Raw genomic sequence first — 22,314 nt, 5'->3', positions numbered from 1 at the left:
AGTGGACCAAGTCCCTCAGAGAGCCACCCAGCTAGCTCACCCATCCACACATGTACCCACAGAGCCCAAATAAAAAGGAACTAGTGTAGGGGTTGGGGGGGAGAAGCACTAAATAACCAAATTAAAAAAAAAAAGGCAATGTAGTACGCTAACAAGAATGTGGCCTTGAAGGTGGGAGGTAGGGTTCAAAATCCAGGCTTACTAGCTGAGCATACACTCTCTAACCTCTCTGTGCTTCTGCTTCCCTGTCTAAAATGGGGATAACAATACTGCAAATTCCTGGGTGGGGGCAACAGAGCCACTGTAATCCAGCCAAACCTGACTTCTTCAGCTTGAAGTTTCCCTTTTTCTCTCTTGGCATTGCTCCGTCTGCAACACGGACACTAAATCCAGGGGACAAACCGCACGCAGTATGATGATGAACCAAGACAGGGAATCTTCCGTGCAGGGTCCCTGGTGCACAGCAGGCACCCGAGACGCAGGCACGGCGTCTCTCCCAGAGAGCAGAAAGAGGAGAGGCGTCTCTTCCATGAACTTCCTCAACAATAACTCCAGGTGGAAACGGCTCTCATCCTGGCTGACCAGGAAAAGGCCCTGGGGATGATTATGAAGTAATCCTTGGTGGTTTTTCTTCCTCATTTGTATGTCCCTCCAGCAGGCAGAGGGCAGAGCGCCAAGGGTAAATGTTGCCCGTGGTCAAGACTCTCTGGAGGCAGAGGGAGATGAGCTCGGTCTTGTCCCAGAGCCTCAGGCTGGATTCCCCGGGACCAGATTGATGGTTGTCTTTGGAGTGCTGGCGCAAGGCATAGCAGAGAAGCACCGAGAACAGCTCCCAAAGCCCAGCTGAAGGGCAAGGCTGAAAGGTCAAGGGGGCAGTGGTTCTGAGGCTCCCTTGAGGTGTGTCTGCTGAGTGTTGCACCAAGCAAATGGGCCAAGATAAAACTGAAGGAACAACCAACTAGGGTCAACATGACAAAATTCAGTCAGCCCCTACAGCAGGGAGAACTGCTGGATCCTGAGCCAGGTGTGGGTCACCTGAAACTGCTCATTTCACCTTTCATGTATGCCAAATCTTACTGTGATTTCAGGCTAAATGTTTATAAACTGCTGGTGGGGAAAACTTTATGATTTTGAGCAAACCCCTTCATTCTCCAGGCCTATTTCCTCAACTATAAATGAGGTCTTTGGGCCACATGATCTCCTTTCAGTTCTAAAGCTGACTTTGAATACTACACAAAAATTTTCTCAAGCTAATCTATCCCCAGAATTGTGGTTAAAATTACAGGGGAATTCTGCTTCTGGCAAAGACAGGCTATTAAAGAGTGACTCGACTTACTCTTTCCTTAAACAACTGAAAAACTGAAATAGTTTTCAGACACTGGACAATCAGCAGCACAGGGCACTGAGAGGGGGAAACAGATGAAGTTAGCCCTACCAGCGCCCCACCTCACTGCCTAGAGGGAACTTCCTTGCTGTACAAGGAGAAGGATCCCAAACGGAGGCTGGGGTTCTTCCTAAGGAGAGAGTTCAGAGTTCAGAGAGGCCAAGGCTGCTAGAAATCATGGAGCAGAGTCGCCAACAGAGGGAACTACACAGAAAGCTCTAGAGCACTGTAAAGGGTTCCCGTCAAATATTCAGCTGAGTGATAATCAATGCCTGCCTGTAAGTGAGCTACTAAGGCCAGGGAAGGAACCACCAGAAAGAAGTAGGCAGAACAATCCCCAGAGCTCACAAAGGGATGGGAAAAGTTTGTGTTCCCACCAGCCAGAGTGAAAAACCTCCTAACACATGGGACATAGGGAAGAGTCCTTAGAATAGTATTTCCTTAACAGTGAGGGAAAGTTAGCCCTGAACAAAAGGCTATTCCAGGCCTAGATAAAAATTAAAAGCAAGTGTCAAAAGGATCAAACTGATTCCAAGGAGCTTAACTGTTCCCAGAACAAAGTCCAAAAATATTTAAAGGAATACAAAAAAAAAAAAAACTAGTAGTAATAATCCAGCACCCAATCATATAAACACCACAATGTCTGGCATCCAAGCAAAAATCACCAGGCATACCTCAGCGAGTGAACTCACTGCCCTCCCCCCTACGTGGGACCTGACTCCCAGGGGTGTAAATCTTCCTGGCAACGTGGGATATGACTCCTGGGGACAAACCTGGACCCAGCATTGTGGGACTGAGAACATCTTCTTGACCAAAAGGGGGATGTGCAAAATGAAACAAAATAAAGTTTCAGTGGCTGAGAGATTCCAAATGGAGTCAAGAGGTCACTCTGGTGGACATTCTTACACACTATATAGATAATACTTTTTAGGTTTTAATATACTGGAATAGCTAGAAGTAAATACCTGAAACTATGAAGCTCCAACCCAGTAGCCTTGACTCCTGAAGACGATTGTATAACAATGTAGATTACAAGGAGTGACAGTGTGATTGTGAAAACCTTGTGGATCACACTCCCTTTATCCAGTGTATGGATGGATGAGTAGAAAAATGGGGACAAAACCTAAATGAAAAATAGAGTGGGATGGAGGAGGGGGTGATTTGGGTGTTATTTTTCATTCTTATTCTGATTCTTTCTGCTATAAGGAAAATGTTCAAAAATAGATTGGGGTGATGAATGCACAACTATATGATGGTACTGTGAACAGTTGATTGTACACCATGGATGATTGTATGGTATGTGAATATATCTCAATAAAACTGAATTTAATTAAAGAAAAATCACCAGGCATGAGGGGAGGGAAATATATATATCTCCACCTTGTAATAAGCAGAAAAACCAACCAACATAAACAGACCTAGAAGTGTCAAAAATAATAGAATCAGAAGGCAAGTATGTTAAAACAACTATTATAAATATACTCCATATGTTCAAGAATGGAAAGGAACGCATGATTCTGATATGGAAAGAAACAGAAGATATGAAAAAGACCAAACTGGACCTCTAGGGATGAAAAATACGGTAATATGGGAGGTTGCAAAATACAGTGGATGGGATTAACAGCAGATTGTACGCTACACTTCCTTTCCACTCTCCCTCCATCGCCAACTATTAATCTCTAAGGACACGGCCTGGGTTATCTCCTCTCTGTTGAGGTGTGGCATGGCCTGGGAAGGCCTGGGGTTGGAGAGCACCATATGAAACCACAGCAATTTAAACAAAATCAAATGAGAGGGAAAGATGGAAATAATTTTCATCATCTCCTCCACATTATGCCAGGTCAAGGTGGAGGAGGAAGGGACTCGGGTTTGGGACCAGAGAGAATTAGGGCTGAATCCAGCACCTTCCATTTACTAGCTATTTGACCTGTGCTAATAAGCAAAAAAACCCTGAACATCTTTGTGGATCACACTCCCCTTATCCAGTGTATGGATGGATGAGTAGAAAAATGGGGACAAAAACTAAATGAAAAAATAGGGTGGGATGGGGGATGATTTGGGTGTTCTTTCTTACTTTTATTTTTATTCTTATTTTAATTTTTTTTGGAGTAATGAAAATGTTCAAAAACTGATTATGGTGATGAATGCACAACTATATGATGGTACTGTGAACAGCTGATTGTGCACCATGGATGACTGTATGATATGTGAATATATCTCAATAAAACAGAATTAAAAAGAAAAAAGAAACCCTACTTGAGTTTTACCACAGCTAAATTTAGATAATAGTACCCATTTCAAAGGGTTTGCTGGGAAGACTGAGTGAGATCAGATGTAAAAAGTGCCTGGTGTAAAATAAATGCCAGTTCCTTTCCCAATTCCCATGAAGATAGCATCCCAGATTGGTTCAGCCTAATATGGAGGTGGGGAGGTTACAAGGGGGAGAAACTTCAAGTATCTTCAAGTTCTTTTCAAAAGTTAAGAAGCTCTTACATACTTGAAAAGCATTTATAAATGACAATAGCCTGGTAATTGTTAGGGCTACTCCAGCTTCAGCAAACAGCAAGGAAGTCAGTGCCAGCTGGTCTCTGTCACAGGCTATGTGCTTCCAGACTTGTCACCAAAAGGAATTACACTTGGAAGAGAATATGGCAAAATGTGTGTATATACATAGGTGCATACGTATATAATCTGTACCATGCATAGAAATACAAGCAACATAAATTAAAAATGTACACAGGTCCAGGTAATCTACAGCTACTGGTCAACAACAGTAATTCCACCAACAAAATTATAAAGCATTTCTTTTATAAACATATAGAAAAACGTTTTCCTCTAAGTTGTGAACCCTATTCATTTTCAGTAAGTCTCAAGAGTGTATCTTACTGTGTTAGCGTACCTCAACCAAGTGTTTAGTTGAAAATTGCTTTTTAGCACCTCTATGAAGTTCTCATTCTCTAAAATGAGGTTCATGGGCTAATAAGTTCTGGAATCCATTAAAATAAGAACATCACAGACACGGATCTGTTAACACTTCAAGTGGCACCAGCTCCTGGAAGGAACTGTTGGGAGCAAAAATAAGGCCCAGCAGAGAAGCAATAAGGCACGTTTCACACTGAATGGCGGAGAACAAAGCAGGCCCACTCTTGATCACCCTGACTCCTCTGTCACTCCAGGAAAGCCCAGAAGCTCTACATAGCCCAGGGGGACGTTGAGCAGGGACTATCACAGTTTAAGATATCAAGTGCCAGGTACCAGATAGAAAATGGGGTTCAAAGCCAAGAACCTGAGGCAGGTGGAAAAGAAGATGATGTGAAAGGATAAGGAAAAGAAAAGGGAATCCAAAACCGCTAAAAGGTAAGAAGCCTGAGTGACCAGGAGGACAGTGAATTAACCTAACCGAGAGAGGGGAGTTGTGAGGAGAGATGCGTTTGGGTAATGGGAAGATGAATTTGATTTGCTACCTCCTTATTATGAAATGCTGCAATTACACTGGTCTCCCTGAAATACTTCACTCAGCTGCTTCCTAAATGCCAATCAGCAATCCTTCACTGACCTGAGTCAGAAACAAGGGTCGGCCTCAAACTCTTCCTTTTCTACACTCTAACTGGTTTTCACATCTTGCTTTTGCCTTCTAAATCTATTTCAACCTATGTTATCTTCCTTACGGCCACTGAGGCTTCCTTGGCTCATGCTGCCCCATCTCTTACCCTGAGCACCGCTGAAATTTCTAGATGCCAACCAGCAGCTCACCCTGCCTGAGTCACAATCCCACATGCAGGAAACAGAATATCCAGTCCAGAGACCCATGCTCCTGCATATTTTAAGTCCTTACATCACACCTGATATTTCAGTCTTGGAGGAACAGAGCTCTACATTTACTCCAAACCAAACTGCACGTTAAATAGCAAGTTTCATGCATAAATTGAAGTCCCAGCTCACTAAGAACCTTAGGTATACCCTATCTATCCTGAAATTCCAACAATCTAAACTCAGAAAACAGAAAGAATAGGTAGGAGAAAGCTTTGCTAGCCAATGAGAAAGTTTGCAGTTATTAATCAATGTCTTTATGCTTATCAAATATTACAAAATCTTCACCACAGGTGACACAGTTATGACTTAATCAATCACAGGGCTTCACAAACCTGGAGTATCCAATCTCTTGGTCACCTAAGGAGAAGAGAAATAGAAGCAATCTTCAAAGAGACTCATCCTTTCAACAAATATTTCTGAGCACCTTTATCTGCCAGGCGTTGGAGACAGTGAATAAAGCCAAGGTCCTGCCCTCAAGGAGCTTTTATTTTACCTGAAGAAAACAGAAATTAGGCAGGGAGCAGGCTGCAATTTTAAAGGGACGCAAGGGAAGGCATCACTGAGGAAGGGCTATGGCCCACAGGTATTGGAGGGTGACACAGGCAGTGGGAAAGGACTCGAGTCTCAGCCAGAGGCTGGGACGAGGAGACCTGAACTGTGAACACCCTTAATGATTACACTAGATTCCCGTTTCCCCAGGGAATGTTAAAAGTAGCTTTTTGCATTTCTTATCACACTTCGGAACTTTCCACCAATAATGAAAAGTTGGCTTTTCCTATGAGTCTATTCTTTCATAGTTTTCTTTTCTTTTTTAAAGCCTTACTATCGAGAACTCAATCCCTTTACCCTAAGCAGATTCTCAGGCACCTAGAAATGGCTGGTGAACACACATTCTTCTCCCTCCCCCATTTGGGACCTTCAGGAGTCACAGCTGGGTGCTACCTACCAGGGAAAAGCAGGGCCATAAAAAACATCACTTCCTCCCGAGAAGCCCTAGGGAGGCCCTAGCAGAGCAGAGAGAAGGGAATCTCCAGAAAAAGAAAAGTTGGGTATGCTATCACTTTTCCAGGAAAACTAACAAACATAAAAGCAGAGCGACAGAAAATTCAGTTCAGTAGGAGGAAAAAGTGAACGTCAGCTGAATATTTACCCTTTCCTTCAAGATTCTAAAAAAGTTTTAGGAAAACCTCACAGCAGTTAAAAATAATGTCCATCTTCAAATACTTTTTATAATAATAAATGATAATGTCAAATACTTTTTTTTTTTTTTTTGCTTTCTTTCCTGTTTAAAAAAAAGAAAGAAAAAAAGTACCAGTAGCCACTTTGTCAGCGTCTCCGTAAACCAGGCATAAATATTTAACGTGTTCCGGGAAAGCTGCCAAGGTGAGTGTGTTTGCTGCATGACGAAGATAACGATCATGAAGCACAAGCAGCCGTCCCTCTGCCTGGGTCAGTACCGACAGCAGCTCAGAGCAGGTGAGGGGGGGGGGGCGTCTCCTGCCACATGGCAAATGAAGCACCAAGAGCAAAAGACACCCAGGTCCAGGAGAGTCGCCTGCTGATCAGCCACTACTTGCCCAAGCAGCAGCAGAAAGTAACCATAACAGGATTCATGCATGCCAAGAGGAAATCCAGCATGAACAAAATAGGGTCCAGAAATATGAAAATTCAATTTAAACACATTTACTAACTTAAAGACCCAACATTTAAATAAGAAATCAGGTGAGATAAAAAAAAAATTTCCTACATGCTTTAATAAAAGGAATGATTAAAAGGTTCCTCTCCATGTAAAAAAAAATGCATCTATTTTTAAAAGTCATCCTGATAGCATAGATTTTCATCAATCACAACATTAACCGCTTGTTTAAAAGACATTTTTGTCTCTCTGGCTGCCTAATGCATTTATAGTGGGTGTGCAACCGTTGATCCCTTCTATAACTGAGTCAACACAGAAGTTTTACAGCACCCAAACCCAGCAAGTGAAATTGACACAGCAAACACCTGCGTCTCCTGCTTGACAGAAAGGAAACAATGACTGGCTCAGTGAAAATTTTAATAAATCAGCAAAACAGATGCCACATGTGCCACATCCAAATAATTTTAACAAGGCAAAATGCACCCAACAAGAACACAACTCCCAGTTGTAAACTTCCTCAGAGAATGCAGAAATTGCTATGGGACCTGCCTGTGGCCAAGAGGCCCTGCCCCTAGACAAAGCTGCCCTCCAGGAGTCCCCGCAGGGGCAGGAAGCAGGAAAGCAGGAGACCCAGCTAAGACTCCAACTCTTGGATTGCTGTGCTTTGTGCTCTTTAGCTCTCAACAGAATCCACATTTAACAAAGTTCTCCAGCAGCCACAACAAGCTTTTGAAAGGCAGATCTGATCACATCAGCCACCCCCTACAGGGACCCCCGGCTTGAAACACTGCAATGCCAATTCTCAGGGAAAAAATGCAAAATCCTTAACATGCAACAATGAGCAGGGGGATGCAGATCTCAGTGGTGAAAAGGGGACACTGGTGGGAGTGAAAGCAGCACTACTACTACTAATTGCACCGGAACAAGAAGTGGCATTTGGGATGCTACCAGATTGACACATGTGAACTCCCTCTCCCGCGAAGGGGAAACCCAAACAGACTGGGGGAAAGCCAGTCTCACAAATGTCTGGGGACTCAGAGCCCGGTGGCCACGTACAAGCATGAGTGGGGTATGCTGAGGACCAGACAGTCAGTGGCAAGACTGTGGTGAGAAGGTGAGATGATCCAAGAGGTGGTCAGCGGTGGATGGCGTCCAGACCATGCAGGACCTCGCAGGCTGACAGCCAGTGACACAGGCGGCAACAGCAAACACACACCTAGCACCTACCACATACCAGGGACGGCTGCATCCTCCGAGCTACCCTAAGATGCAGGCGCTACCATATCCCCAGCACTGAGCAGAGTACCTGGCACCAAGTACTTCTAGAAATAGGTGTTGGGTGGATGAGTTGGTAAAGGAGCAAGGGAAATCCCAAAGCTCCCTGCACCGTGCCAGGCTGCCCCAGCACAGCATCTACAAGAAACTGGATACCCGGATTCCACAAGCTGATCTGACTCCACACCTTCTTGTGCTGTCTGGCCCCAGGACCTTCCCTCCTCTCAGCCTCCTCTCTAGCTGTGATGCCTCAATGTACCTATTGTACCTTGATGTGCTGCTATGAGCCTGGCTCACCCTCCTGCAGGACACGGCCTCAGCATTCTGACCTCACTTATGTGAGCAGCAGTGGGGGTTGGGATTTCATCTCACCACGTGCTGGGGACCCCACCACCCCACACCCCCACCTGGAGGGTCAGACGTTGGCCACAGCCTTCCAGAGCCTTCCAGAACTACCATCACCAGGTGCAAGCAGCAAGGTGGACGGGTGACCCCGTCCTGTCCTCTAGGAGCCAGGCAGGAGGGAGGACAGACGGACCCACATGCATCTCACTCCAAAAGCAGGAGCAAGGGCTCAGCAGAGGGAGATGCCCAGAGGAGAGAGGCCTCGGCATGGGGTACGGAGGCAGGGAGCACGAGAAGGAGAGGGTTCAGCAGAAAGGCCAAAGCAACCCAGCAGCCTAGCACTGCTGGTGGCTAAAGTCCAGAGGCAGACTCGGCCAAAGAGAGCCAAGGCTGCAGGGGGGCAGGGTCAGGTGCACCCACACCCGAGGCGGCCGGCCCTGGCCCAGCCCTTTACCCTGCCCTCGCCCTGCTCTCCCCTCCCCTCGAGGGCAGGCCCAGGCCAGTTACCCACAGAGGGGCCTGGCCCTTCCCAGCTCTCCTCGCTGCCTCTGCCACATGAGCCTCCCTGCATCTCACTCACGGCCCCCTTGGTTCCCCACCCTTCCGGCCCACCCGACACAGGATGGCACGCAGCGCAAACCAGTACGGAGACACGGGCCAAAATGGCAGGGGGAAGGGTCTTTCAAAGGTCAGGAGCAGCTTCCTATAAGGGAGGGGAGAAAGGCCTCCTGGAGGGCCCCAAAGTAACGAAATCTGGTACACCAGAAAGTGGAGAGCAAGAAAGAGGGTGACAGAAGAACTGAAAACAGGGACTTGAATAGATATTTGCTCACTGCTGTTCACAACGGCATTATTCACAACTGCCAGAAGGTGGCTGCAACCCATCAACCGATGAATGGATAAATAAAATGTAGTATGGAAATAACAATGGAATATCATTCAGCTGTAAAAAGGAATAAAGTCTTGATAATACCCAACAACATGGATGAACCTTAAAGACATCATGTCGAGTGGAAAAAGCCAGAAACAGAAGGACAAATACCGAACGAGCTCACCTATATGCAATACATAAAATACACAAACTCACAGAAACAGAAAGAAGTTAGCAGGGTACCAGGGGCAGGGGGAAGGAGGACAGGAGCTAATGCTTCACGCATGCAGAGCTTCTGTTTGGGATGACAGAAAAGTTTTGGTAAGGAGTGGTGGTGAGAGTAGCACAACACTGTGAATGTGATCAACACCACTGATTTGTGTACTTGAAAGTGGCTAAAATGGGAAACATTATGTTACATATATTTTACCACAATAAAAACAAATAAATGAAAGAAGTGGGGTGATGGCACGTAGAGCAGGCAATGGGCTACTGAGGCAGTTTTTGTTGTGCCAGGACATCAAGGAGTGTTAAGATTCCAGGCACTCTAAGAACGCAAAGCCAGAGAGAGCATTTCCCAGCTGCAAGAAGGACACAGGCCACAGGGCAGGGAAGCAGCAACAAAGCACCATGAGAAGGACTGGCCAAGAGGGACGGTGGGGTGCGGGGCACCCCAGGTGGCCCCACTCTGTCCCCACATTATTCAGTCTTGCCTTTGTGCAGCAGGTGCATGTTTTTAATAAAGCACTGCAGCATCTGCCAGCTTTGCTCTCAGAAGTGGCCCGCGAAGTCCCCAGGGTGGGGCATTTTAATTTTGTTTCCCAGGTCACAGGTAAAGTTCATTCTCTTAGGATTACGGTTTCTCTGGATTTCCCCTGGCCACTCACCCCTTACACTACACCAGCCAGAAAGGCTGCATTCATTCCTTGTGAAGGTTAAGAATATACACAGCCTGCACCCATCAAGAAGCCGAAACATATAGGATACCTCCATGATGCCAGGAAAAAAAAAATGCACCTATACAAAATTTACTTGTGTCTTAAGTTTTGCAGAGATAAGTAAAGCAAAACATACCTAGCAAATATGTGTAACTTTTTAAACAATATCCAAGTTTTATTCTCTTTGAAAATTAAAAGGCTGCAGCGAGGCTATGGTTTCTTGGTTAGCAATGGCTTGGCTCTCATGTCTGGACTCAGACTACATGGTCCTGTCCTTCCTAATGTCCTGTAGTAAAGGACTATGTCCTACAGTAAGCAGGTCATTTATAGGACATTTACTATGTCCTACAGTAAAGCAGGCCTCCACCACAGAGCACATGGCGCAGACGCCCTCCGCCGGGAGGCTGTTCAGTGGCGTTTTGAATATTTTTTTCTTTCCTCTATTAACTGTGCATTCCTTTCAATCCCAGGCTGTGTCATAAGCACTTTCATAGCCCCATAATGAGCGACCTCCAAAAACGTTTCCATCCCTTCCTCACTGCTCGAGAAATAAAATACAATGTTCTGATGTACCTAAGCTGGGATGTGGTTAGTCTGCAAATGAAGAAGGAACTCCTTGCGCTCAGCCACCTGGAGCCGACTAAGGCAGATATCTGGGGTGGAAGGGAGGTTAGGGGCATCTCCAGGACCCAGTCCCCAGAACTCCACAACAAAGGCCACTGAGCGTTCCCAGCAAGGGTCTCATCACCGCAGCCCGTGGTGCACCTGGTCAACCGGCGATTCCCAAGGAACCATTCATTTGGACCTGGTGGCTCCCATCTTACAAAAGGGCAAACTAAGCCTGGGTGGCAGCACTGGGATGAGAACCTGGTCGCCCTGGCTCCCAAGCTGGCTCGCTTCCCGCTTGCCATGTGGCCTCCTGTAATGGACACAGAGTCTCAGTGGCACTGGGACAGGACTAGAAAACTACTCAAGAGAAAAAGACACAAAGGTAGGATGGGGGTCACACTGAAAGTCACAGAGGGGCTCCTCAAACCTTCAGACCCACGGTAGTGGTGACCAGATTGTGAAGGGTCACCAGCAAAAGGATGGTAGGAGTCACATCAGATCTCCTGGAAAGAGTGGATGATACCCTCAGAAGGCACACGACGGTCCTCTCCAGTCCTCCATCAGCTGGAGGCGGTGACTTCGGGAAGTTCTAGCAACGCTTCACAAAATCTCACCAAGTAAAGGTGCTGCCAAGGCCAGAAAGGGCAACACATGCAAAGCTCAAACTTCGGCTCAAAGTTCCAAGTGCACAAGGACAGAAGATCCTGAGATATTCTAGAGCTGTATTTCTCAAACCATCTGTGGGGAAGGAGCAGTGTTTGCTCCCATTGCTGACACTGATCTGGCATGGACGGATAGTTTATAACATACAAGAAAGATGAATTACTAGATACATGATGATCCTGGACTGGATCTAATAATGGTGGTGAAGTTTCCTAAGACAACATTATTGGGACAACAGAAAAAATTGGAATATAGGCTGTATACTTCATAGCAATGTCAAATTTCTTCAACTTGATATATACTTAATGTGGTTACCTAATTGAACATCCTTGTTCTTAGGAAATACACATGTAGGTATTAAGTATTAAAGTTGTATGATGGAGACAACCTACTCTCAAATGTTTAGAAAAGAGACAGAAAAATGAAAAGAAAGAAAAAAAGCGAACTGGCAAAATGTTCAAAGCAGATAAATCTGGGTATCTGGGTGAGGGATATTTTGGAGTTCCCTGCATTTTGTACTATTTTTGCAAGTTTCCTGTAAGGTTGAAATCATTTCAAAATAAAAAAATTTTTAAATGAATTACTAGAAAAATGAAATAAAAAACGACAGAATCCACACCCTTCTTTTTTTAAAAAAAATTAAGTACAACAGTCAAATTGCTGTTAAGGGGTTCTGAACACATTTTCTCCATTTCTGCACATACGCACGAGTAAAAAACAGGTGGGGACTGGCACCTCCAACCACACTTTGCATGGGAAGCACCTGCACAAAAACCCCTTCAACTCCCAAAAATTTCAGTCCTGCGCTAAACTGATGGATGGCATTTTTATGCCTGGAAAGAAGAATGTGACAGCTACCCCCAGCTTGATCTGGTCAGACCCATCTTTAGTGCTGATTAATCCTGGATATTTCCCTTTAAGAGGGAAGAGGCAAAAGAGAATAGGAAAATGAAAAACAGCCAGAAATCGTGACAAAGGAAAGATGCCTCAGGAAAACTGAGGGGTTTGGATGTGTAAAAATCCATGAGAGGTGACTTCAAACATTCACGGGGCAAGAAGGAACTGATGTGCTCCATGTTACTGAAAAGGCCAGAATGGAACACAAAGAGGTGATATTAGAGGAAGGTCAATTTCACTTCACCCTTTGTCAGCAATTATTTGCCGTCTATGGAGGGAATGAGTTCCCCGTCACTGCTGGTAATCAAACAATAGAAAATGACTTCTTGCAAAGGAAACAAAATTGAATCCAGCATTCATGCTTCAACCAGTTGTACCACTGAGCCTTTCTCAACTTTCTCATCTATGTCATCTCTGGCTATTGCGGGGTTCAGATGAATTAACGCACAAAAGAGCACCTGGGTAAGAAGCCACTGCCTATCTGCCTGTCTTTCAGGTCTGATGCTACCTGTCCTGATGACAACCCATCACCAGGGCTAGTCACATTTTTTCCTTGGTGCATCATAAAATTTGAAACTTTTCAACTCAAGAGGCATTTATCAGGTGATTCCTGGTAAGTGATTTCAATGATTTGGCCCATGGACAGAGAGTCAAGAGAAAGTCGATTACTTAAGGTTAACCTTCATAGGGTGATGTTCCAGTTTGCTAATACTGCCAGAATGCAAAACACCAGAAATGGATTGGCTTTTATAAAGGGGGTTTATTTGGCTACAAAGTTACAGTCTTAAGGCCATAAAGTGTCCAAGCTAAGGCATCAACAACAGGGTACCTTCACTGGAGGATGGCCAATGGCATCTAGAAAATCTCTGTTAGCTGGGGAGGCATGTGGCTGGCGTCTGCTCCAAAGTTCTGGTTTCAAAATGGCTTTCTCCCAGGACATTCCTCTCTAGGCTGCAGTTCCTCAAAAATGTCACTCTTAGTTGCACTTGGGGTATTTGTCCTCTCTTAGCTTCTCCGGAGCAAGAGTCTGCTTTCAACGGCCATCTTCAAGCTGTCTCTCATCTGCAGCTACTGTGCTTTCTTCAAAGTGTCCCTCTTGGCTGTAGCTCCTGCTGGCGTCTGCTTGCTCCCAGGTTGCGTTTCAAAACGGCATTCTCCAAAATGTCAATGTCAGCATTCAATGGCTGTCTTCAAAATGTCTGTCTCAGCTGCAGCTCTCCAAGTTCCTTCTGTCTGAGCTCTTACAGTGCTCAGGTAAACTAATCAAGACCCAGGCTAAATGGGTGGGGCCATACTTCCATGGAAACATTCAATCAAGAGGCCACACCCTTATCAAATGTGTCGCTCACAGGGGGGTGGGTCACATCTCCATGGAAACAACCTAATCCCAACATGCCACGAGATTGGATTAAAAGATCATGGCTTTTTCTTGGGGGACATAATATATCCAAACTGGCACAGATGACAACTTAAAATAACATGATTTTCTGTGGGGATTTAACCCCCAAAATGACTACTAGGAAAACAAAAGCAGGATATAGCTGTTTACGACTAAATATGTCTTTTTTGGAAGTAGGGCAAATTCAATGACCAGTCAGACCTCTGTTCCTCTGCTGCTTATGAAATCTTTCTAAAGGAAAAATTAACTCTGTCCTCCTCAGTCAATCAACTGGCCTATGAGCAAGGGTTACCCATATGCCTCACCAAGTTTGAGAAGAAGCAGAGGGGCAGGGTCAAGGGTCAAGGGCATGGGCTTCAGACTCAACCCACACAGGGTCCAGTTGGGTGACTTTGGGCGATGTGCCACTTTGAATGTACTATGCCCCCCAGAAAAAGCCATATTCTTTGATGCAATCTTGTGGGGCAGACATTTTAGTGCTGATTAGATTGGAATCCTTTGAGTGTTTCCATGGAGATGTGCCCCACCCAACTGTAGGTGATAACTCTGATGAGATAATTTCCATGGAGGCATGGCCCTGCCCATTCAGGGTGGGCCTTGATTACTGGAGCACTATATAAGCTCAGATAGAAAGAGTGAACTTCCTACAGCCAAGAGGGACACTTTGAAGAAGACACTGGAACTGAGAGAGGAGCTGCAGGTTCCAGACACATTTTGGAGACAGCCTTTGAAGCAGACTTTTGCTCCAGAGAAGCTGAGAGAGGACAAACGCCCCAAGAGCAACTAAGAGTGACATTTTTGAGGAGCTGAAGCCTAGAGAGGAATGTCCTGGGAGAAAGTCATTTTGAAACCAGAACTCTGGAGCAGATGCCAGCCACATGCCTTCCCAGCTAACAGAGACCTTCTAGACACCACTGGCCATCCTTCAGTGAAGGTACCCGACTGCTGATGTTTCACCTTGGACATTTTATGGCCTTAAGACTGTAACTGTGTAACCAAATAAACTCCCCTCATAAAAGCCAATCCATTTCTGGTGTTTTGCATTCCGGCAGCATTAGAAACTAGAACAGGTGATTTACCAAAATCTGCAAGCCTTGGTCTCCTTGAATGTCAAATAGATAAAATAACACACGCAAAGCACTTGTCACAGTATCAGACAGAGAACAAAAATAACACATAGAAAGTATTTGATAAATATGGCTATTTGTATTATTCAAAAGAAATCTAAGACTTCAAAACTATTTCAAGAAGTTGAGATTTAGGGATAACAGCAAAATCACACAGAACAGAACAGGAATATATATATTTAAATTTACTTATTGTATTTTAATGATTCTAAACATTCTCCACCCCCCCATTTTAACATTTCTGAAACTGTTAACATCTTACGATCAATACACACTTGATGATTATACAAGATAATCTCTTTTTTTTCCTACTGAGAAGCTGTTGTTAAAATTGGCTGTGCCTTATGGCATTTTAGGGTTACTAGAATAAAAATTTAAGAAACAAAACAAAAAACCCACATAGGTCTGTACTGTACAAACACAGTGAACCCTGTTGTAAACAATGGACTATAGTTCACAGTACAATTGTAAAAATATTCCTTTGTGAATTGTAACAAATGTAGCACACTACTGCAAGGTGTTAATAATAGGATGTTTTATGGGAACTCTGTATTTTATGCATGATTTTTCTGTAAACCTACAAATTCTCTAATTAAAAAAAAAGAAATTCAGTAAATGCAAAATTACAAGGTACAAACTGAATGTTCTATCACAGAAGCTCTGATGAGAATAAGAGCTCTCTCTCCTGGGCAATAACTTACTTGCCTCAGTCTCACCAACATGAAACACACACACACACAGCATAGAAAAGAACATGAAGAAAAGCACCTCTCTTACTCAGTAGGGGGAAATGTCCTCTCTCTGCCCCCAAATTCTCATCTGTAAAGGGGAGATGATCAGAGGGCTGGTGGGAGGATTAAACAGGAAAATCCTAGTGAAGCCTCCGGTTCCTGCACATAGCAAGTGCCTCGATTTTCTCATCTGTAAAATGGGGCACATGATGATACACATCTGATAGGTACACAGAAGTGCTTCATCTTTCCCCCACTGTTTCCTCTTCCAGCGAGTGTTTAGCTTCCAGGGCGTTGAACACCCAAGTTTCTAATTTCTGTCAAGAAATGGCACATGTCCCCACTTGTCATCACTAAGCTCACTGTCATTGCTGCTGCCTATTATGCGGAACTACAGTTCCTTTGGCACCTGCCTGTCCCACTGGGCTGTGAATTCTTTGAAGGCAGGGTTGGATCCTTGTTCTGCCAGACAGCCATGGTCTGCATTTCACAGGTATCCATAAACATGAAAGAGCAAATTAGCCAAAGCTACTTAGAATATTTCAGTTGATGCTGTAAGCTATCAAAGGTATAAAAGCAAATACTAGCTGTTGACACATTACCAACTACCTAGGATTCCAACCAACAAAACCAGTGAACAGCAATTTGCCAGATCAGTGAGAAAATGTTTCTCCAAACCAAATGTCATCTATTTTTTTAAGTGACTCTTCTACTGAATTTCAGAAGAAATGAAAATAAAGAGTTGAAAGGAATGTAATCTCAAACCTACATAGGTAACATGAAAATCACTTAAATTCTACTACATTCTTAAAAAAAGTATTCTTCATTCTTAAAAGAATCAGACAGCCAGCTCATACTGTAGGATTGATGGAAATAATGGCTCTCACTGAATCAGGGACTTCTCTGAGCCAAGCAAGATGCTAAGAACTTTATATTAATTAGCTCTAATTCTCACAATGATCTTGTAAATTTCCTCAATTTACAAGGAATTTAAACAAAGCGTCTATAGTCATGCAGGGAGAGTCAACACAATTGTGAATGTCCTGCTTTAACCTCACAAAACACCTCTATAATACAGTTGCTAACTAACCACAGTCATAATTTTAAATAATTCTCAAAACCTTTTTAAGTAAAAGTCATATCAGAACAATCCCTTAAAGAAAACTAAGGACTGTTTCAAATGATCTCTGCATCCTCCCACTTCACGTATAAAAATCTTGATGAGTCGAAGTAACTACCCACAAATTTCTTGAAGATAATTTAATCCACTAAAAAACATCCTTTTGCCAAAGTATGGGGTGTGTGGGATTAAAAAAGGAAAGGCTACAGAAACACTATCTGGATTAAAAGCAAAACAAAGCAGCGACACTTTGGGAATGGAATTCATTTCACTCCCAAGTCAAGAATATAAGGGACAGCATCATCCTTCAGACCCTGCCAAAGGACTGACGAGTCCAGATGTCCAACATGGAAAAAATCCAAAGGTGGGTGTGATCAGCAAGGCTTGGCTCACCCTAGGGCTGTTGAGTCTTGGCTCCGTTACCAAAAAAAAATGATGAGACAAGCTGATACAAGGAGGCCCACTCTGGTTTCCATCCACCCCAAGAGACTCATTCTAGCAATCAGTGGCACACAACAGGGCTCGGCAGACACAGCCTGTGAGGGGCCAGACACGATTCTTCCAAAGCAAACAAACGAGTGTGGCTGTGGACCAATAAAACTTTATTTACAAAAGCAAGTGGCCAGGCGGGATTTGACTCATAGGCTGGAGTTCACCAACCTGTGCTCTTCAAGAGAAGGTTTTCTGCCTGAAGGTTTGGGGACAAAAGCACAGAAAATAGAACCAAGAGAAGCAACATGTGGTAAGTTGGGGCTGAGGCAGGATTTATGAAACAACTCTACAGACAGAGGGTGGGGGAGACGAGGAGTCATTCTGCATGAATGCTGTTTCCCAAACCTGCTCACGATGTACGTCCATCCCTTCACTGACCAGCTGAGTCCCTGGAAGGCAGCATTATAAGGAGTTTCTAAGGGCTTCATTTTTAAATATAAGATGTCTATTTTTAATCCCACAAACAGGAAAAAAAAAATGTTTAAGTAAAAATAAAAAATACTTTTGGAAATTCAAGTTAATTAACCTTAAAGACCTGCATCAAACTTGCACTCCAGTGTTTCATTTCTAAAGCGTAGTTCCACATGTTGTGCAGCCGTTTCTACCTGAACCCAGTGTGTTTTGTATTTCTTATTTTTCTGAAGAATAATAAATGTTGCTTTTATTTACTACAAGTCTTCTAATAGGTGCATGATCCCTTCTTTAAAACCCTCAAGGCTAGATGTGGTTGAGAATCAAGGATTTTTTGGACTTTAGAAAGATTGTGTGGTGGGTACCGGCGAACACAGACACAGGCACAGATCCCGGGTGGACCCGCAATCAACCCCGTCACACTTCCACCAGCACACTCTTCCCATCCTATTGTGGGAGCTGCCTTCCCAGCCAGCTCTCTCCCTCACGGGGAACCTTCTCTCAGGGAGCCCTTTCTGACCCCACAGCCACAGCAACCCCCCACCCCCACCCCCTTCTATCCTGTTGTCGTATTTTATTTCCTTCTCTTTTTTTCCACTTGTTTACCACCTGTCTACTGAGCCCCAGGACTTGCTCTGCCTAGTTCAAAGCTACACCCTGGCACTACAACTGCAAAACTGTGCCTGGCATCTAGTTGGCACTCAATCAGCACAGAAGGAATGAAATATCACAACCCTTTCCTGGGCATAAAAGATGTGGCTGGCTCTGTGTTGGGTGATTTCCATGCATTCAATCCTGACACCATTAACCCATTTAACCAACGGGGAAACTGAAGTTCAGGAAAGCCGTGTGATTTTCCCAAGGTCAGAGAGGTAGCAAGCAAAACACCTGTGATGATATCACATTCTGAAAGAGCAAGCTATGCCCTTAAAGAGTGAACAGGCTTATCCCCCACCCTGCCAGCCCCAACCATGCCAATCTGCTGACTTCCATCACCAAAGCAGAAAGCAGGATAATTCAATGGACACAACTTCGGCAGTTTTGCGTCTATATAAAATCCTCCATAGCAATGACTCCGTGAATGAACCATGTATCTTCTCCAAGCCACAACTGTTAGTGAACGGCTAGAATTAGAAAATTATTTATCCATCAAAGGTCTTAAGAAGACATTTTTTTTTCCATAAAAATTTGGAGATTTATCTAATTGCTGTAATTGCAGATTGCTCAAGACTGCAACTCATTGTAAATCATCCCACTTTCTGAGAAATTCTGGAACTGTCATCTAATTTTCCTGGAACAGAACGACAAGAGCTGCCAAGACTTGCTGCTAGATTTTTACAAGAGCAAGACGGTGACTTTAAAAGCCACTGAAGGACATCATTGAGCATTTCCTCAAAGGATGACAGAGGATCCAAGAGAATGCAAGGTGTTCCTAACTTCCCAGCTCCTGGAAAGGCAGCTTTTGGCCACTGGGACAACAATATGAACACCTAACACATCCAAGACGTAAAGCACTTACTTCAGACCGTGCTTCTGCCACCTCTGCATGAACCATCAGGAAATCGGAAAATGCTGGTGGGGAGGCTGGGGAAAACTAAGTGTGCCTTTGCTTCATCACCCTTCCCTTACATCATCATTCTGCCCTTCTAGTCTGCTGTGTACCCAGCTGACGATGATGCTACTAAAATAACTCCCATTGCGACTCCTGCTGGAGATGTTTTCCTTTCAGCTCGCTGATCCCGTTTACTTGGGATTAATGGTACAAACTGCAAGGCAGCAGGCTGGGGTCAGGAGTGCAATCTGGACCCAGAGAACTTGCCAACGCTGACTGGTCACTTGAGAATTGGACCCATGACCCATGGATGAAGCACAGAGCTTGAATCAACGGGGTGGGGCAACCACAGCCTCTTAAAGAACAAGAAAACAATTGTGCATGAGGCAAAGGGCAAGGCCTCAGCTGGGGCTCATGCATGGAACTGACCCTGCGGTCATCACCAAACTCCTAAAGTCCTCTTTTCTGGATTGTAACCAATTCTGGTTTTGTGTCAAATTCAAGGATTAAGATTAATGGGATTCCAAATCTTCAGCCCTTTTTCAGAGGTTTGCTTCACTTTGTCACCCTCAAAATTAAGACCATCTCTGCAGCTGTAGTGCTGCAGGCAAATCTTCATCACCACAGCTAAAAAGAGACTTCACGGATTAAAGGAAGAAAAACAAGTCCAGAGCAGTGCAAACATCTGATCGAGGGCAGAGCATGTGGCAGGACTTCAAAACTCAGAACTTTTCTAGCTGGAAAGATGGAAGCTGAGAGAGAGAGAGAGAGACATGGTGCAAGTTGTCAAATGAGTAAAGGTTTTGATAAGGACACAACAAGATTCAGTCATCAAATCCAAAGAACCAAGGACTAACCCTTAAATATGGACTCCTCCATGCAGTAAACTACAAGTTCAAGTTATCTGTTTCAGAACATGAAGGAAATTTGCAGACCAAAAGTTTCTGGCCACCCATGAAGAAGAGCTGGAGAAAGTAAAGGCACAGAAATGAACTTGTTCTCCCACAAAACCCCTCTGGGTGCTATAAAGAGGGGGGACACAATCTGGAGAATGGCTTCCATCTGTAAGAGGCAGGTTACACCAAGGCCACCAAGCCCCCCATTATCCATCATCCCTTTCCTTCCCACTTCCTTGCCTTGTAAGCTCAAGTCTCCAACTGAGCATTCCCATACACACCATCACTCCAACTACCCATTTGGAGTTGTAGGACCAGGAGGTGGAGCACAGTGTCTGCTTTATTTCAAACATCTAGACAAGGTTAGCAGCAGGCAAGTTTCTATTACAATAAAAAAGCTTTTAGGAAAGCATACCAGTGGAAATACAATGATGAAAAAGAAAGTGCCACTCTCTTTTGCACCATGGGACTTGTCAACACTTCCTGCTCAGGTATCTCCTTGGTGACCTGACGAGTAACTAAGTAGCTTCATGGCTGTTAGCTACATTTGTGCTGAGGCCCTCAGCCAATACCATTTTGCTAGAATCAGACACTCACACTCACCCATACCTGGTAGTACGGATGGTGCAAAAAGGAATCTGGGCAGCCAGCTAAAGCCATTGGTTCCTTCTTGCCTTCTTCAAATTACTGCGTTGCAGCACCTGTAATAAAAACAGACTGTGAGAAGCCAAGTCAGAGCAAACAACCACTAATAAAAACTTGATCAAGAACAGCATCTCTATGTGGGTAACCCATGGACACCATTTGCAGACTTGGTTAGGACGTCTGCTCAAAGGGTGCCAGTTTTTCTTCTAACATGATGAGACTGTCACCAACCTGCAAACCTTGAGAAGCCACCTGTGTAATCAAAAAAGTCGGTGGGTGGAAGGGTGCCTCGTCAGGCGAGAGTGACATCGGATCCACGAGATTTAACTCGCACATTCTCGGCATTTCTCCCTGAGTTGTGTGACCCCTTCTCATAACATCCATTAACACCCTGGAGAGTTTAATCATACTATGGGAAACAGGAATTCAGGCCAACTCTAAAGGACTCTGGAAGTTATGTGTGTGTTGTTGGGGGGGTTAGGGAACCACCCAGTCCCACTTGCATAAATGCTGGCTCTACCTGCCAAAGCCAAGCCCAAACCCCCAGATCTCTGTGTGACCCAAACCATCATATAGTTATCCCACTCTCTCCCCTGCATGCCACAGTCTTCTAATACAATTTTCGTGAACAGCATTCACAGAAATGGCCTCTTGAATGTACGTAATGCTTTTCCGACTCCTCCCTCCGCAGGCCATGTGAAACATTCCTGATATTAAAATGCACATTTGGCTCCTGCAATGACGTCCCAAGGAGCAGGAGGCAGATCCTACCTTGTTCTTCTTTTTCATCGACTGTAATAGCACCAATCACTTGTCTGATTTGTGTACAGTAATCACAGAAAGATTTGGAGTTGACTCCAACAAAAGCTCCCTCTCTGTGATGGGAGAGGGCTGGGCAAGGCAAACAGCTCTTTTCCATGGGACACCAGGAAACGGTATGCCGAACAGATGATATAAAGAGAGTGCATATGACGGGACCTTTTCTAAGATGTGTCTTTTCTTCTAAATTCTAATCGGAAATTAAAGCTTATCCTCGAGAAGATGGAACACTTTATTACAAATCACACTTAGGAATGCTGAGGGGTGAATGCCACAAAGACAAAGTAATCAGTGGTACAGTAGCAACAACCTCATCGGTGCCATTCTTCTAATGCGAAAATCATTGGAAGCAAAAATGTTTTCAGGAACAGCAGCGAAAGGAACCGACAAAAGATTCTCTGCCACAACCAATCCGTGGTACTCTGGACCCTCAGCTCTTTTCCAGCCTTGGTTCCCGTGCCCAGCTAGCCTGAACAATGCATACTTCCCGGCCACACTAGGCTTTCTCCTGTGTCTGCACCTGTGTGTGTCTTTCCCAGCCCTGTCACCAGCTAAGGCTTACTGTCCTTTAAGGCTGAGCTCAGGAATCACCTCCTCCAGGAAGCCCTCTCAGACTGCCCCTCGCACAGTCACCATCACCCACCACCACCAAGATGGGTTTAGCTAGTTTCCACTCTGGGCTCCTGGACCA

At 44.5% G+C, this 22,314-nt stretch overlaps 1 protein-coding gene across 3 annotated transcripts in view; it reads right to left on the bottom strand.

Annotated features, from left to right (window-relative positions):
• Nucleotides 1–22,314, bottom strand: part of GRB10 (growth factor receptor bound protein 10) — a 221,562-nt gene that overhangs the window by 126,243 nt on the left and 73,005 nt on the right. For 2 of the 3 annotated variants that reach the window (XM_037837172.1, XM_037837173.1), the window contains exon 3: nucleotides 20,769–20,860. In XM_037837172.1, coding sequence (XP_037693100.1) covers nucleotides 20,769–20,819 — 51 coding nt within the window. In that variant the 5' untranslated portion in view covers nucleotides 20,820–20,860. Of the gene's footprint in view, nucleotides 1–20,768; nucleotides 20,861–22,314 lie in introns of those variants that run through there. The other variant, XM_037837175.1, reaches the window with a different exon arrangement.

The sequence above is a fragment of the Choloepus didactylus genome, chromosome 5, assembly GCF_015220235.1.
Source record: "Choloepus didactylus isolate mChoDid1 chromosome 5, mChoDid1.pri, whole genome shotgun sequence".
Classification (NCBI taxonomy): Eukaryota; Metazoa; Chordata; class Mammalia; order Pilosa; family Megalonychidae; genus Choloepus; species Choloepus didactylus.
Note: the sequence above shows the minus strand (reverse complement) of the source record. Positions and strands in the feature narration are given on the sequence as shown.